The sequence below is a fragment of the Bactrocera tryoni genome, chromosome 3, assembly GCF_016617805.1.
Source record: "Bactrocera tryoni isolate S06 chromosome 3, CSIRO_BtryS06_freeze2, whole genome shotgun sequence".
Classification (NCBI taxonomy): Eukaryota; Metazoa; Arthropoda; class Insecta; order Diptera; family Tephritidae; genus Bactrocera; species Bactrocera tryoni.
Window position 1 is genome coordinate 47,657,124 of NC_052501.1, and position 16,914 is coordinate 47,674,037.

At 41.7% G+C, this 16,914-nt stretch overlaps 2 protein-coding genes across 2 annotated transcripts; one reads left to right on the top strand and one right to left on the bottom strand.

Moving 5' to 3' along the window:
- Positions 1-9,500: 9,500 nt before the first annotated feature.
- LOC120770633 lies at positions 9,501-10,010 on the bottom strand. The gene has a single exon (XM_040098236.1). The coding sequence runs from the start codon at positions 10,008-10,010 to the stop codon at positions 9,501-9,503; it is 510 nt and encodes a 169-aa protein (XP_039954170.1).
- Positions 10,011-14,450: 4,440 nt separating this feature from the next.
- On the top strand, positions 14,451-15,207 carry LOC120772556. The gene is made up of 3 exons (XM_040101240.1): positions 14,451-14,520; positions 14,588-14,728; positions 14,802-15,207. Exons 2-3 carry the CDS (start codon positions 14,614-14,616, stop codon positions 15,014-15,016), a joined length of 330 nt encoding a protein of 109 aa, XP_039957174.1. The 5' UTR covers positions 14,451-14,520; positions 14,588-14,613; the 3' UTR covers positions 15,017-15,207.
- The last annotated feature ends 1,707 nt before the right edge of the window (positions 15,208-16,914 follow it).

Below are 16,914 nucleotides of genomic sequence, written 5' to 3' on the forward strand. Positions count from 1 at the left end.
TGCAGAGGTCCGCAAAAAAAAGGCCTCTTGCGGTGAGCACGATATCTCTGGACTGGATCATCTAAAATGCAAAAACCAAATAAATTTCATTAATATAATAAATAATCTAGTGATTGATCGAAGGAATTAGCAAAAAAAAATTTTTGACAAAATGGCGGCTACTCAAAGCAAAAGGTTCGATTTTCGACCAAAATTCGGGTCTATAATTGTTTATAAAAATAAGAAATTTTCATCGGATGTGGAAATCCTTCGATTAATTACTAAAAAATATAGCTAAGAAGCTTGTGTAAAAATTTCAGACCGATCGGTTGAGCCGTTTCTGAGAAATCTTGCTCACCGATTTTGAAAACACCGTTTCGAGAAAAACGAGTTTAAAGTTTTGAAAGCACTTTACATGTAGTCGGCACGCCATCACTAATGTGTCTATAACTTCGAAAATATTCGTCGGATCGACTTGAAATTTTGTACGTGCATACTCAGATATATATATATTAAGAAAACGCAAAAAAAAAAAAAAAATCGATTTTTTGAAAATCCTAACTGTATATAACCCCTTAAGAAAGCTTCATCATAATTTCACGTATTACTCATACGACATGGTGTACTCAATGCGCATACATAGAATAATGCAGAAGGAAAAAGTTGCTCACATATGGTGTCGAAAATATTTGAGCTATGAGACCATCATCAATTTCTTATAAGAGAGAGCATACAGGAGCACGAGTTCATGAAAACAAGACTAAAGAGCTTCATTACAACATGTATAGTGGAGAAACAACCTGTTGCTAACCAATGAGTATATATATTTAACACTAACAAAATACATAATATAAAATATGTTGAAATGTATGCGAATTTTCTTTTCTATATGTGTAGTTACGCTCTTACGCTCCAACAGCTCACACTTAGTTTGTTTAGACTTGTGACGGTATGTAGAGTGTTGCAGAGATCATTATAGTTTCATGATCTCAACTTTTAATATTTGAACGAAGAATGTGATTTAGTTGAGACAGATATGGAATTCTCTACAATTTTATATAAAATTTGCACAAAAAAGTTTTGGAATAAAGAATCAAATAGACAATCTCTGTTTATACATGCAATCGGTACTTCAAGTAAATGTGCTTTGCGGAAAATCATTGACAACAAATAAGTTGAATGTTATAACAGCTGAAGAAGTTCTATCTAGCTACCATTATATTTGCATAGTTTTGTTTGTTGTTAATAAATAGTTTACATTATTAGGTCAAACGAATAGATGGAAACTTGTATATGTATATGTGTGCCGACACCCACTATAAACATAGCATTAAAGTTATTTATTTACTAAGTTTATTTATATTAGTACAACTAAAGGTTAAGTTATCCTACATTCTACTTTACATTATTATCATATGTGTTACAATACTGATTTCTCTCTTACATACATTAATGAAGCTATCATAATAATGCATTACATATTGACAGCAGCATCACCTGATGCTTGTCGATCACCGTTACCTAAATAAGCATTTAAGAAATTAAACTCTAAGCTTAGCATGTCAGTTGGATTTTGGTTATCACGTCGCCCAGACGTATCCTAATAAACCAGTACTCCACAATTGCTGACCCCGACGTGGACTTTAGCGGTCACATTGAATCAACGGTGGATTTTATAGCAAGGTCCCGTTATCAATAGCGGACCTATCACTGAAGGTGACACTAGGTTATAGTCACACCACTCAACCATCATTTGGCAGCGTTTTGTGCAACATTTCGTAACTATTATTTTATATTTTCTATATTTATTAATTAAACATTATCTGAAATGCCTACCGACGATGACACGTCACGCCTACCGAAACCTTCTATGTCCCGGCAAACAATTCCAGCCCTGGGACAATACGTGTTCCAAGCTTCAACCAAGACAGGCCAGCCCTCTCGTTCGCGCAATTAGAATCACAATTCCGCAATCACAAAGTCATGAGCGTGGTGGGCAAATTCCACTACACATTTCCGTTGATAGATACGCACATAGCTGCTGACGCTGAGGACATCATTTTAAATACATCAGTCGACAAGCCCTATCAACGTTTAAAGACCACACTAATTGCTTGTTATTCTAAATCGAAAGAAGCGAAAGTTCTACAATTTCTGAACGGTGAGTGCTTCGGCGACAGAACTCCGTCTCAACATCTGCGACACCTTCGAAGTTTAGTTCCAGACATAGATGAGGAAGTATTAAGAGCAAGGTGGTTCTCACATCTCCCCGACAAAATGCGCACATGTTTGGTTGCACAACGCATGGCCGAGCTACAACCATTAAGCGAAGCCGCGGATCGTTTGCACGGCTTTTTTCAACCTTCTCAAGGTCATAATATAGCTGCAACATCGCTTACAACGACTGTCGACTCGAATTTTACAGCCGTAGAGCGTCAACTCGCTCACATCACGACATACCTTCAGAAGCTTTTGGACACCTACCAAACTACTGGACGAAAACGTTTTCGTTCACAACGCATCAACAGAAGCAGATAAGTTTCTCCTGCCATGTCCACCAGTAATACCTGGTGGTATCACAAAAAGTTTAGCAGCCTAGCTCGAAAGTGCACACCGGATTGCCAACAAGCGGGAAACGCATCAGAGAGACGTTAGCGGCGGAAAGCGCCTTTCTCCCACCATCGTACAGCCTCTTCATCACGGACCGCAACTTATGCACACAATTTCTAGTGAACACAGGCTCCGAAGTTTCAGTCTACCCTCACAAACGAGCAACTAACACGAATATAGCGACCGGCTACCAACTCATCGCAGTTAACGGAACAGCTGTTAATACTTACGGTGTCGTAAAAATCGTCTTAAACATCGGCCTTCGCAGAGTGCTAACATGGCGTTTCATACTGGCAGATGTGTACAATCCAATCATTGGCGCCGATTTACTTTCACACTACGGCATCCTCGTCGATCTCAAAAACCAACGACTCATCGACGAAACCACACGACTGTGCACCTCAGGTACAACTAAAAGCGTGACTGTACAGTCGATCAAACTCCAACAGTCGAATCAACCATCAGAAATTTGGCAACTGCTTGCCGAATATCCTAAGATTACACGCCCCGACGGTGAACCCTAACAAACTTCACATACAACGCAACATCACATCAAGACAACACCTGGCGTTCCAGTTACCAGTCGTGCTCGGTGATTAGCTCCCGAACGACTAAAAATTGCGAAAGCTGAATTCCAAAATATGATCAACCTGGGTATTACAAGACCATCCGATTGCCCTTGGTTATCATCTCTACATTTGGCGAGTGGCGAATGGCGCCCATGCGGCGATTACCGTTGTCTCAACGAACGTACCATACCAGGTCGGTACCCAGTTCGATGCTTAGAAGACTTCACTGCAAATTTACACGGTACATCTTACTATTCTACCATCGACCTAATTCGTGCCTTCAATCAAATTCCAGTAGCTGAGGAAGACATCCACAAAACGGCTATTATCACACCGTTTGGTCTCTTCGAGTTTCCATTTATGACCTTCGGACTCCGTAACGCAGCTCACACCTTTCAATGCTTCACGATGAGGTAACTCGAGATCTACCTTTCGTTTTCGCATACATCGATGATTTACCGGTCGCATCTGCCAACGAAGCAGAGCACAAACAACATTTGCGTATCATTTTTCAACGCCTTCAACACTATAGTCATCAACACAACAAAAACATGCCTAGGTCTCAAACAAATCGAGTTCCGAGGGCATACAATTTCCGCCCATAGAATAAAACCACTTCCGGACCGAGTCAAAGTCATCATCGACTATTCTCGTCCTTCAACAATCACCAAACTAAGCAACTTCATTGGTATAATCAACTTTTACCGCAAATTTATTAAGAACGCAGCAAACTTACTTGCGCTACTCGAAGGTCCTAAAATCAACGGAAAAACTCCAATAAACTGGACAACATCGCTTGAAAACGCATTTACAAACTGCAAGAAAGCTCTCGCTAATGCAACACTCTTGACACATCCGGTCTACAACTCCGAGTGGGCCATCTTTTCAGACGCATCTGAATACGGAATTGGTGCCGCGCTTCAGCAACGTATTGGGGAACACTGGTAACCGCTTGCATTCTTTCGCCGAAAACTTGCAACATCTGTTCAAAAATGATCGACCTATGATCGTGAACTCAACGCAGTGTACGACGCAGTCAAATATTTCCTTCATATCTTTGAGGGACGACACATCGAAATCTACACTGATCACAAACCCTTAATGCACGCAATCAAACAGAAGGCCGAACGCGCTTCACCATGGCAATTTCGACGACTTGATTATATCGGTCAGTTTACCTCCGATATACGGCACATATCGGGTTCCAGCAATACCGTTGCGGACGCTTTACCTCGAGATGATGCAGATGATGACGCAGAACTTCAACAACTACTCAACAGCTCTAATACACCATTAGAGCTATGCAAAATCAACAGTAATACCACGGACATTGCTATATACTGCGATATATCTACAGCTACAGCACGTCCGTTCGTTCCACAACAACTAAGACGGCGAATCTTCGAGACTCTTCATTCAGTCTCACACCCTGGTCGCCGAGCTACAAGACGCCTTATCACAAAAAGATATGTTTGGCCATCAATCAACAAGGATTGCATCACATGGACCAAAGCATGCATTCAATGTCAACGGAATAAAATTTCACGTCATACAATTTCACCCATCGCAAGATTCCAGCCACTTTCGCGTCGATTTGAACATATTCACATAGACTTGGTGACACTCCCGCTTTCAAAAGGACACTACAAATGTCTCACAATAATCGACCGATTCACACACTAACCAGCACTTATTGACGGCACAGTCGACCGAGTAGCACATGCACTCATGGAAACTTGGATTTCCTACTTTGGAGTCCCACTTCGAATAATAACCGACCTTGGAGGACAATTCGAGTCAGACCTTTTCAGGAAGCTCGCTGATCTCCTCGGTTTCAAACATCAATGAACAACGAGTTATCACCCACAATCAAACGGACTTATCGAACGCTTTTACCGACAACTCAAATCATCCCTTCTTTGCCACAACAATAGTTGGTACGATGCACTCCCTCTAGTTCTCTTAGGACTACGAGCAGCATTCAAAGAAGACGTCCAAGCCACACCAGCAGAAATTGTTTTTGGTGAGCCAGTCCGACTCCCGGGTGAGTTTTTAACACCATCAAATAAAACAATCGAAGCACCTGAACTCGTTAAAACGCTAAGAAAAGCGTTTCAAGATCTAACGCCTACGCCTTCTTCCCGTCATAACCGAGAGAAAATCTTCATTTCAAAGGATCTCGCAAATTCAACGCACGTTTTTATTCGAAACGACAAAGTAAAACGATCATTTTCATCACCACATGATTGACCATTCCCAGTTATGAACAGATATACAGAATACTACAAAGTGCTATTAACATGGAAAACCTGCACACATATCCATCGATCGCCTAAAACCAGCTTATCTTTGTAGTAATATCGAGCATCTACAATCCAATTCGTCTGGATATAACCTATGCAACACAATTACCAGCGACACGAATCTTGAACTTTCTACTACAATACATAAAAGTCAAAAAAGAGTGCGCTTCAAAATGTCTTCATAATACAAAAACAAATTCTTGCTATCATTTTGTTTTTTTTCCCCGCAGGGGAGATATGTGGCGACACCCATAAATAAGCATTTAAGAAACTAAACTCCAAGCTGAGCATGTCAGTTGGGTTTTGGTTATCACGTTGCCCAGACGTATCCTAATAAACCAGTACTCCACATATGTGGTTAGGTAACGGTGATCGACAAGCATCAGGTGATGCTGCTGTCAATATGCAATGCATTATTGTGATAGCTTAATTAATATACATATGTAAAAGAGAAAGCAATGCTGTGACTCATAGGATAACAATGTAAGTAGAATTTAGGATAACTCAACCTTTGGTTGTACTAATATAAATGAACTTAGTACTAACCTGTGATATAACCATGAATTCAATATATTTAAAGATATGTCGAAAATATAATATTCGTTAAACCTTAATTTTTTTTAAATTTCGGTGTTAATAAAATTTAATTTTTTTTTATAATATTCATTAGAGATTATTTCTTAGCGAAATTTATATACTGTTTTTATTAACCTTATTTCTGATTACTAATTTGTATATAGTCGAAAATACCAAAGTGTCGTCTTCTTACGGAAATAGGTTCAAAACATTTTGCAAAAGCTTCGGCTACCGAAACATTTCTGTTCTCTGATGACTGAACCGCGTTTACCTAATTGAGTTGTCTGATATAGTACATGCGTACATGAAATACATGGGATTACGCCACATGTACCGAAGTCAAGCCATCAAATAAAATAATCGCATACAAATCCATTGCGCGGTTGGTTCTACCATGCATACAATCATTTAGATTTACCCCAATTCTTAATAGGTATACTATGAACAGCATAAAAGGAATAAAAAGTATAGTGATGCCAGATTTACAATATTTCATAACACTTCCCTTTAATGGAACATCTAACAACACTAATAATATGTTAGTTAAATCAAAAATTATGTTAAATGATACATGACTTTACTTTAAGCCTAATTTAACATTAATAAATTCATTCTTAACTGCAGGTATAGCCTTTGTTCAGCCATCTGCTAACATTTCGCTTGTTGAAATACGAGGTGTGATCAAAAAGTATCGCGAATTTTGTGTTTTTTCAAAAATTATTTATTTATCCATGAATATCTATTTTTTCCCCTTCAAAGTAATCCCCATGAGATATTATACACTTGTGCCAACGGTTTTTCCAATCAATCATTTTTTTTTATCTTCTTCAGTTCCTCCTTCGATGCCGTCTTTATCTCGTCAAGAGAAGCGTAACGTCGTCCTTTCATGGGCCTCTTCAGTTTAGGGAACAAGAAAAAGTCACAGGGGGCCAGATCTGGGGAATACGGTGCCTGCGGCATCATTAGTGTGTTGTTTTTGGCCAAAAAGTCGCGCACAAGCAACGATGTGTGAGCAGGGGCGTTATCGTGGTGCAAAAGCCAATTCTTGTTCTTCCACAAATCCGGGCGTTTCTGGCGGATTGCTTCGCGCAAATTGCGCATAACTTGCAGGTCGATATGTTTAGGTCCTCAGCAACTTCTCTAACGGTGATTCGACGATTGGCCAATACCATTTTCTCCAATTCATTAATTTTTTCGTCAGTTGTTGAAGTGCTCGGGCGTCCGGCACGCTCTTCGTCGTATCACATCTTCTCGGCCTTCTGAGAACATTTTGTACCACCGATAAACGTTGCTTCGGTCCAAGGTAGCTTCTCCGTATGCCACAGTCAACATTCGGAATGCATCCGCGCACTTAATTTCGTTTTTCACACAAAATTTGATACAGGTTCTTTGATCCATTTTTTTGAATAGGTAAAAATCGAAGATGATCCAAAACACGTGCAAGCAAAGCAGCTGTCAACAATTAAATGAACATTCAAAATGGCCGAGCTTGTCGGCATAAGTGAGAGACATGAGTACCATGAGTGATCTCCACGTGCTTAAAAGTTCCGAACAATGTGAATAGCCTCTGACATCCTCAGCGCATGTGGAGAGATTGTTCTCTTTCGCAGGAATTATCAATAGCGCCAGAAGAAATGCTTTGAACGATTTTTCATTTGAAAAATTAGTATTGTTAAAAGCAAATAATTGAATTCGGTATCTTTATGGTTGAAATTATTGAAATAATGATAAATTTGTTTATTTAAATTTTTGTTGAATTATTGTAGTGACTATATATTGTTATTATTTATTTATTTATTGTATTATTAAATTCACCATATGATTTATAAATAACAATAAATTTACTTTTTTTTAATTAATGGAATACTAATTGCCATTTAATCCAAATTAATCAAAATTTTTAATCTAACTAAGTTTTTGATTAAATTTTTTTAATCTGTAAATAAATTTTTCAAACTAAATTAATTCCCTTTAATCATGATTAAATTTTGATTAAATTGATTTTCATTTTCTGCATACGCTTTAGCAATTAATCTGTCTTTCTCATCAAAGATCTTACATATATTCCCTTCGAACATCATCTTTTTGTTTTGTTTTGTTATTTGCCGAACAGACAAAAGATTCGCGCAAAGACTGGGAACATATTCGACATTTCGAATACTTGTTTCGACTTTTTGTCTGTTTACATTTAAAACCAGGCTGACTTCGCCTACGCTGTTAACAGGAACTCGCTCTCTGTTAGCTAAAATTACTTCATTTGCTCTGCTGCTTGCAATGAGTTTTCGTCCCTAGCTGAGGTATGCTCAGCCGCTCCAGGGTCAGCCTTGGGACCCACGAACCCTTAGCAAAAAAAGACGAGCTTAATCCTCGTAAAGTTGTCTCCACACCCCACCACTTATGTGGACAGCCAGACCAGCGTGATGTGTGCAGTGGTGATGAAAACGAGCGAGATTGGCGAGCCAGGCGTTGACGCTTGTTGAAGCTGGCACGGTGATGAAAACGAACGGAATTGATGAGCCAGGCGTTGACGCTTGTTGCGACTGGCACGGTGATGGAAACGAACGGAATTGATGAGCCAGGCGTTGACGCTTGTTGCGACTGGCACGGTGATGTATACGACGGGCTCCTCTGTGTAGGAGAGATTTGGTTAATAGCCAACCGTCTTCGTTGGCCTCCAGCTATCAACTCACAACTGTACTCCACTTACATGTCGCCTGTTAGTCGCGTTAGTTTTTATAACGGTGCCCTACGGAACGTAAGCAGCGGTCCTGACGCTGTTCGAGGCAGAGCAGCTGTGCTCCTCATAGTAACGGTCGAGCCTTTGCGCGTACCGATACCAACCCCTGCTTACTGCTATTTTCTGCGCAATGCTGCTCGACCGTCCTGTCCGGCGAGCTGGAGCAAATGATCGCATTTGGTGTAAAGTGCTTGCTTTTATAACAGCATAGCGCAGCTTTCGTCACCGTAGCGAGGTAAGTTGTATGCGTATGGTGCGTTAGTACGTATGGTGGAAAGCTCTAGCAGCTTTCATCATCGTAGTGAGGTAAGTTGTGTGCGTAGTCAATGCGGTGAAGTTTAGTACGTATGGTGGTATGGTGAGGGTACATGATGTACTGTGGAGCGAAGTTGACGTAAATTATTGTAAGGTGGTAAAAGCCACGTTACAGTCCCCCCCTCACTTCGGACAATGATACTTCGCTGGCGGCCGGTGGAAGGAGCGGTTCCGATCTCCCACGATAGTTCGGCTGGAGGCTGGCTGGCTGTGGTTGGCGCTGGGTATGGCGGCCCGATGCGTGTAGCCTTCTGCTGATCACGGGTTTCATTTTTACTATCTGGAAAGAGATGAGCAAACGGACGCTTCGATTAGTGTTGGCAACGTCTATTGTTGCGATACATTCGTGCTAAGTGGCTCGGAGCTAGAGTCCGTAAGATCGGTAGAAAGTGCGCTAGCAGCTACTCAAGTTTAGAATTCGGTTGGCAACTGTTTTAGATCTTGCAGATGCACGTGGATGGTACGCCCACCTGGTGCGTTGGGATTCACGAGTTCGACTGTACTGGTCGACTTGAATTTTCTGACGATATACGGGCCAGAGTATTTCGGAGCAAGCTTCTGTGCAAAGCTGTTTACTGCGGAAGAGAGCGGATGATCTCTTTTGAGTACTTTCTCGCCGATAAGTGGCTTCCACGGTCGTCTGCGCAAATCGTAGTATTTCTTCTGGCGTTTTGCTGCAGTAGACAAGTTGCGAGAAATTTCTTGCCAAAGCTCGGTGAGGGTCGGCGCGGCGGTGGCTTCTTCGTTAGGCACGTTCCCTTCTTTACGGATTTGTTTTGATGTAGCCGGTGTGTACCCGAAGTTTATCTCAGCTGCTGATGTTTTTGTCAAGTCGTGTTGTGATGTATTTATTGCGAACGCTATTTCGGTTAGTTGGTGGTCCCAGATCCGATGATCGGCCTTTGCTCGTTGTGCGATCATGGTTTTCACGATTCTGTTTGTGCGCTCGGTTGGGTTCTCGTAAGCAGCTTGCCGATGAATTGTTTCCCGTTGTCGGTAAGGAATACGTCAGGGCAACCAAACCGGTATATCACGCGCTCTCGTAGCGCCTTTATAACACTGGCGGTGGTTGCATTCCGGACTGGCATGAGCTCCACCCACTTGGAGAACTTATCCGTGAGCACTAGCAAGCATGTGTTGCCATTTGTTGAACGTGGTAGTGGGCCTACAAAATCCGACGTTACAACTTCCCACGGTCGTGAGCATTGCATGGTGGCCATCATCCCGGCAGGTCGGCGTTGGTCTACCTTATATTCGGCACATTGTTGGCATCGACGAACATATCTGAATGCATCCCTATGCATCCCAGGCCAATAATACCCTTCTTGTGTGCGTTTGAGTGTTTTGTGTACACCGATGTGACCGCCGGTACTAGCGTCGTAATTTTCTCTCAGGACCTCGAGTCGACTATGCTCTGGTACGCATAATTTCCAGCATGGTGACCTGGATAGCTTATTGCGTGGGGCGACGTGTCGAAAGAGCCGGCCATCGATAAGTTGGTAATCGGGGTGTTTCTTCGGTTGATGGCGTACCTGGCGCATACGTCTTTCATACCATCTATCCGGTTGATCATGGACGGCATGCAAAAGTTCCGCATCACCTCCTTGGTCTTTCAGTGGGCATCTGGATAGCGCATCGGCGACTACGTTGAGGGTACCTTTACGATACTCTATTCCGAAGTCAAACTGCTGTAACTCTAGTGCCCACCTTGCAAGTCTTCCGGATGGGTTCTGCAGGGTGTGAAGCCATTTAAGTGAATGATGGTCGGTGATTACGGTGAAATGATAACCCTCCAGGTATGGTCGTATTTTCCTTATACCCCACAATACGGCCAGGCACTCCTGTTCGGTGGCAGAGTACCGCTTCTCCAACTCCGTCAAGCTGCGACTGTCGTATGCTGCGACCCGTTCTTGGTCAGAATGACGCTGAAATAACACTACGCCGAGTCCTTCTCCGCTGGCGTCGGTCTGCAGAATGCAGGAGTGCTTCTTCTTGTTCGGAACCCCATATCCAACGCTGGTTCTTCTTTAATAAGCGGTTCAGCGGTGCTGATATTGTGGCAAAGTCTGCTACGAAACGTCTGTACCACGAGGCTGCTCCTAAAAAGCGGCGTAATGCTCTGATGGTGGTAGGCGCTGCCATATCGCTAATGGCTGCGACTTTGTCCGGATCTGTGTGAATACCTTCGATGCTGACTACATGGCCCAAGTAATGGATGCGTTGCTGCACGAACTTACACTTTTCAAAGTTGATCTGCATTTGGTTTTGCTGGAGGCACGTGAACACCGTTCGCAAGTTGTCTAAGTGCTCTTCAAAAGTGTTTCCCAATACAATGATGTCGTCCAGGTAGGCAAAGACCTTCGGCTGTAGTTCTGGTCCCAGAACGGTGTCTAGGGCTCGCTGGAATGTTGCCGGCGCCGAATGCAGCCCAAAACGCATTACTCGCCATTGGAATAAACCTCTCGCCGGTACGGTAAATGCGGTATACTGGCGTGAGCGGGGGTGTAGCGGAATTTGCCAGTAGCCGTTCTTCAGGTCGATGGTTGAAATGAACCGAGCTTCCTTGAGTTGGTCTAGGATTGTGTTTATTTGCGGAAGTGGGTATGCGTCTGGTATGCTCGCTGCGTTAAGTTGCCGGTAGTCTATGCACATTCGCCAACTTCCTTGTTTCTTTCGCACTAGGACGATGGGCGAGCTATAGGCGCTGTTAGAGGCTTCGATGCGGCCGGTAGCAATCAATTCGTTCACCTCTTGATTGATTACTTCTTGCATCGCTGGGTTGCGTGGATAATACCTCTGCTTTAATGGACGGTCGTGTTTAAGGCGAATTATGTGTTCGGTGACTGTGCTGGTGCCGGTGATCGTCGAGAATACTGCCGCGTTTTCAGTGGGGAGAGTATTTAATCGATGATTCTCCTTTTCCGTAAGATGTTGCCTCTCGGTTAGCATAGCAAGGTCATCGGTAGGTGCCAGTGTGTTTAGGCGTGTAGCGGTTAGGGGTTGACCATCGATGGTGATAGTCAGGTCTCGCTTCCTTAGGAAATCCATGCCTAAGATGACATGTTCCGAAAGCGTCGGTAGAGCTGATACAAGTAGGTGTGTAGACTTGTTACCCAGCTCTATAGTAACAGGATACATCTTCGTGCTAGGTATATACGTCTGGTTAGCTAGCTGAATGCGACGGGTCTGGCGTTTGGCTTTAATTCTGTGTTTGTCTAGATGACGCTGAAGTTCCTTACCGATGTATGTGAGCGTGGCTCCGGTGTCCACCAGGGCTTCGATCTGCATGCCCGCGACAGTAATGGGCAAATAATAACGGCCATCTTGTTTCCCTTCTGGGTACGGAAGCGTTGCTTTGAGTGCTGTTGTACTGGATCTAGACGGAGTAGCTCGCACTATCGCATGTGTAGGACAATCGCAGTCTCGCGAAATGATTCCGTCGCGTCCACAGCGAGAGCAAAATATTCGCTGCTGGTTGCGACATTGGTGTCTTCGGTGTCCCGACTGCTTACATCGCCAACAAACTTTCTCGCGGCAATACTTAGCGCTTACCACCGTCAAACAGTGATTGGTGTTTCTTGCTCGCCTGGTCTCCTCGCCTTTCAGCAATTCGAATTCTTCCGTTAATTCGAGCAGTTCGTCTACGCTGTTGAAATCACTCCGACGGACATAAAAGCGATATTCCACCCTTAGACCGTCATATATACGCTCGGTGTGATCTTCATCGCGAAGTTTCGGGTGCTGGCGAATAAGCGTTTGGATCGCCAGCACATAATCCTTTGCCTCTCTGGGAAATTGCTTGCGCTGATGGATGGTTTCTTCCAGATGTGCGAGGTGACGTTTCGGTAAAAAGAACCGTTCAGCCTCGTAACGAAAGTCGTCCCACGTGTTGATGGCGTTGCGTTTTACACGAAACCATTGCAGCGCTTTGTCCTGCAAAATTTCCGGCATAATAGCAAGAAGCTGGTTATTTGCTATAGAGTAGCATTCGGCGAGTTCCTCGCATCGCTCTAAAAAGTCGTGTAAATTTTCGCGACCGCTGTAGCGTATGTTCCATCGCCGCACGGAGTTCATAACCTCCAAATCTGGCAATTTTGCAGACAGTGTGATGTCACGTGTTGCTATCGCTTTGCTGGGGATTCTCACTGTGGTGGTTGGAACGAGTATGGTGGCGTTATCTTCCTCCTTCATTTCCCTTTCCAAATATTCGCTGGAGTACTGCGATGCTTATGATTGTGTGGGGGGGGAGAAAATTTGGATGAAATTTTCACAGTATATTAACAGATATATGAGTAATAATTCCCTGAAATTTCAGCCTCATAACTTCATTACTTTTTGGTCTAGAGCAAGTCAAAGTAGAGGTATGCCAACGCGCTTGAAATATGTTAGTTCAATATGTAATAATCAAAAGCTTATTAAAATAAAAATACATAATAAATGTAACTTTAAAGTATTTTTTTAATTAATTTAGTTATTGTAGAATGAGTAAATGAAAAAATAAATTTAAAAAAAAAAAACACATTTTTTTTTCTTAACAACAGAATTGTGGTGCAAAAATTGAACATTTTGCATTTTCAATGGCCTAGGAAATATAGAGCAGCCCCTCGCCCTAGGTGCAGACTTATATCAAATGAAAGTTTGAAATCTCAGCTTTAATTTAAAGTAGAGGACATATAGCAAAAGTTTGCAAAAGCACATTAAACATACAAAAAACTACAAAAAGTACGTAACGCGCACATTCTGTCGCTATACGTATGTTAGCATGCAATAGCATGTTTACAACTTTTTACTTTTATTTTTTTTAATTGTTTACTATTCACTTATTGTGCAAGATAATAGTAATAAATTACATTTGTTTTTTGTTAGTTATTCAGAATTATGCTTTAAAGATCATTTATGTTTTAATAAAAATATTCTTGTTTATATAAATTTTATTTACGTTATTAATTTGATAGATAATTTTGTTGAAGGTCATTGACTTTGGGTTAGATAGTTGCATAATTTTTAATTTAAATTGATAGTGTAAGATATTGTTCTTATCTATGTTGTGTTATGATCACTTTCTAATGTGGTTAGTTTAATTGTTATATTGTAGTGCCGCTTGTCGCCTGGAAGAAAAATAGAAAATAGTCTCTTGCATTATAATTATTGGTTTGGCTCAGCGGATGGAAAAAATGCCCAAAAACCAACAACAACCAAAACCAAAATTATGCTCACTATATTAGGCTGCTAGTCTCTTGCATTATAATTATTTTTGTTGTCTGATACAAAAGAACAGAAAGAAGCTGTTAAAACAGAAATGAAAAAAAAATTCAAATTAGTTCTGGGCTTAAAAGTCGATGTGGTGAAACAAGGCATGGGAACAACCAATGATGGTAATGTCTCTAGAAGATTTTTTGAAGATCCAGAAATAACCGCTGACATAACTGGTGTAAATGTAGACTTAATTCACCGCTTTAAAATTACATTAAATACTATAAATAGTAGAAAAAGTATAGATGTTGGTAAATTCCATACGTATTGCATGGACACTGCAAAATTATATGTAGAGCTTTATGGCTGGTACTACATGCCCATCACTGTGCATAAAGTTCTCATTCACGGCAGCAAAATGGTATCTGAGGCTATATTGCCAATAGGTTTGTTTGCAATTTTTATTTTTGAAAGTATTTTTTTAAACTTTATTTAATATTAACTTTTTTTTTGCTACAGGAATGTTATCCGAAGAAGCGCAAAAAGCAATGAATAAGGAGTGTAGAAACTGTAGGCTATTCCATTCTCGTAAAAATTCACGTAGTTCTACGAATGAAGATGTAATGCAATATTTGCAAATATCATCAGATCCTTATATTAATTCATTTAGAATGAGAAACAAATTGAAAAAATTAGAATACCATGATGATGTTAAAAAATTATTGATTGAATGAAAAAAAATATATTGTTTTTTTTTTTTTTTATTGCATTTCAATGGGAGGTGGGTGTATTAGTGGGCGTGTTATTGTAATTTTTGCATGAAACATTTTAAATGATATAAATTACAGTAATATAGAATTTGAAGGATGTATTTAATATATTTTAGAAAATATGGTACTTTTTATGTTGAGGTAGTATGGGTGATGGGGTTAAAACTGGGCCAAAGTTCAATTTATATTTCAAATAATGTTTGTAACTATATAACATTCAAGTATACCAAAATTGAAAGTTATACCTAAAGTATTACGGACAATACGGCATTTTACAAATTTCGACTGTATGGCAGGTGGGCGTAAAAGTGGGCGAATTTTCTTTTTTTTTTTTTTTTTTAAACTGCAATTGTCTCAAAAATAACCTGTGCAAAATTTCAGAGCTCTACAATGACTCCTTGTATTTTATGCCGGCGTTGTCTCACTGTGGGGCGCGGCGAACATGATTCATGAGCGTTGGTGACCGTTTCATGTTTTTCGCTGTCACTCACAAAGTCAGGTCCCTGCTCGGGCGCCATTTGTAATGGGTTTTCGTCCATAGTTGAGGTATTGCTCAGCCGCTCGAAGGTCAGCCTTGGGACCCACGAACCCTTAGCAAAAAAAGACGAGCTTAATCCTCGTAAAGTTGTCTCCACACCCCACCACTTATGTGGACAGCCAGACCAGCGTGATGTGTGCAGTGGTGATGAAAACGAGCGAGATTGGCGAGCCAGGCGTTGACGCTTGTTGAAGCTGGCACGGTGATGAAAACGAACGGAATTGATGAGCCAGGCGTTGACGCTTGTTGCGACTGGCACGGTGATGGAAACGAACGGAATTGATGAGCCAGGCGTTGACGCTTGTTGCGACTGGCACGGTGATGGAAACGAACGGAATTGATGAGCCAGGCGTTGACGCTTGTTGCGACTGGCACGGTGATGTATACGAACGGAATTGCTGAGCCAGGCGTTGACGCTTGTTGCGACTGACACGGTGATGTATACGACGGGCTCCTCTGTGTAGGAGAGATTTGGTTAATAGCCAACCATTTTCGTTGGCCTCCAGCTATCAACTCACAACTGTACTCCACTTACATGTCGCCTGTTAGTCGCGTTAGTTTTTATAACGGTGCCCTACGGTACGTAAGCAGGGGTCCTGACGCTGTTCGAGGCAGAGCAGCTGTGCACCTTATAGTAACGGTCGAGCCTTTGCGCGTACCGATACCAACCCCTGCTTAAAGCTATTTTCTGCGCAATGGTGGGCGACCGTCCTGTTCGGCGAGCTGGAGCAAATGATCGCATTTGGTGTAAAGTGCTTGCTTTTATAACAGCATAGCGCAGCTTTCATCATCGTAGTGAGGTAACTTGTGTGCGTAGTCAATGCGGTGAAGTTTAGTACGTTTGGTGGTATGGTGAGGGTACATGATGTACTGTGGAGCGAAGTTGACGTAAATTATTGTAAGGTGGTAAAAGCCACGTTACATGCTTTCAACTTCGAAAGCAACTTCAGATCGTTTGTCATATGTGACGTTGCGCCGGAGTCAACGTACCATACATTTTCGCCGCTCTGAGAATGCAAACACGAATTCGCTAGCAGCGAATTTGAAAACATTGCCGTCCTGCTTTTACCTTCATTCTCATTTACTTTCTTTGATTTCGGAGACTTGCGACACTCTTTACGCATATGGACTTCCTGTCCACAATTATAACAACGAAACTATTTCCGATTAGAACTTTTGTCATTCTTTTTCTGTTGGAAATACTTCGAAAATAATGCGTTGTCAGCAGGATCTTTGCTACAGTCAAATTTGACATTTCGCTTTGGAGTTCTCCACAGCCATAACGAGTGCTTGATACTCATTAGGCAACCCAGCAAGCAATAAT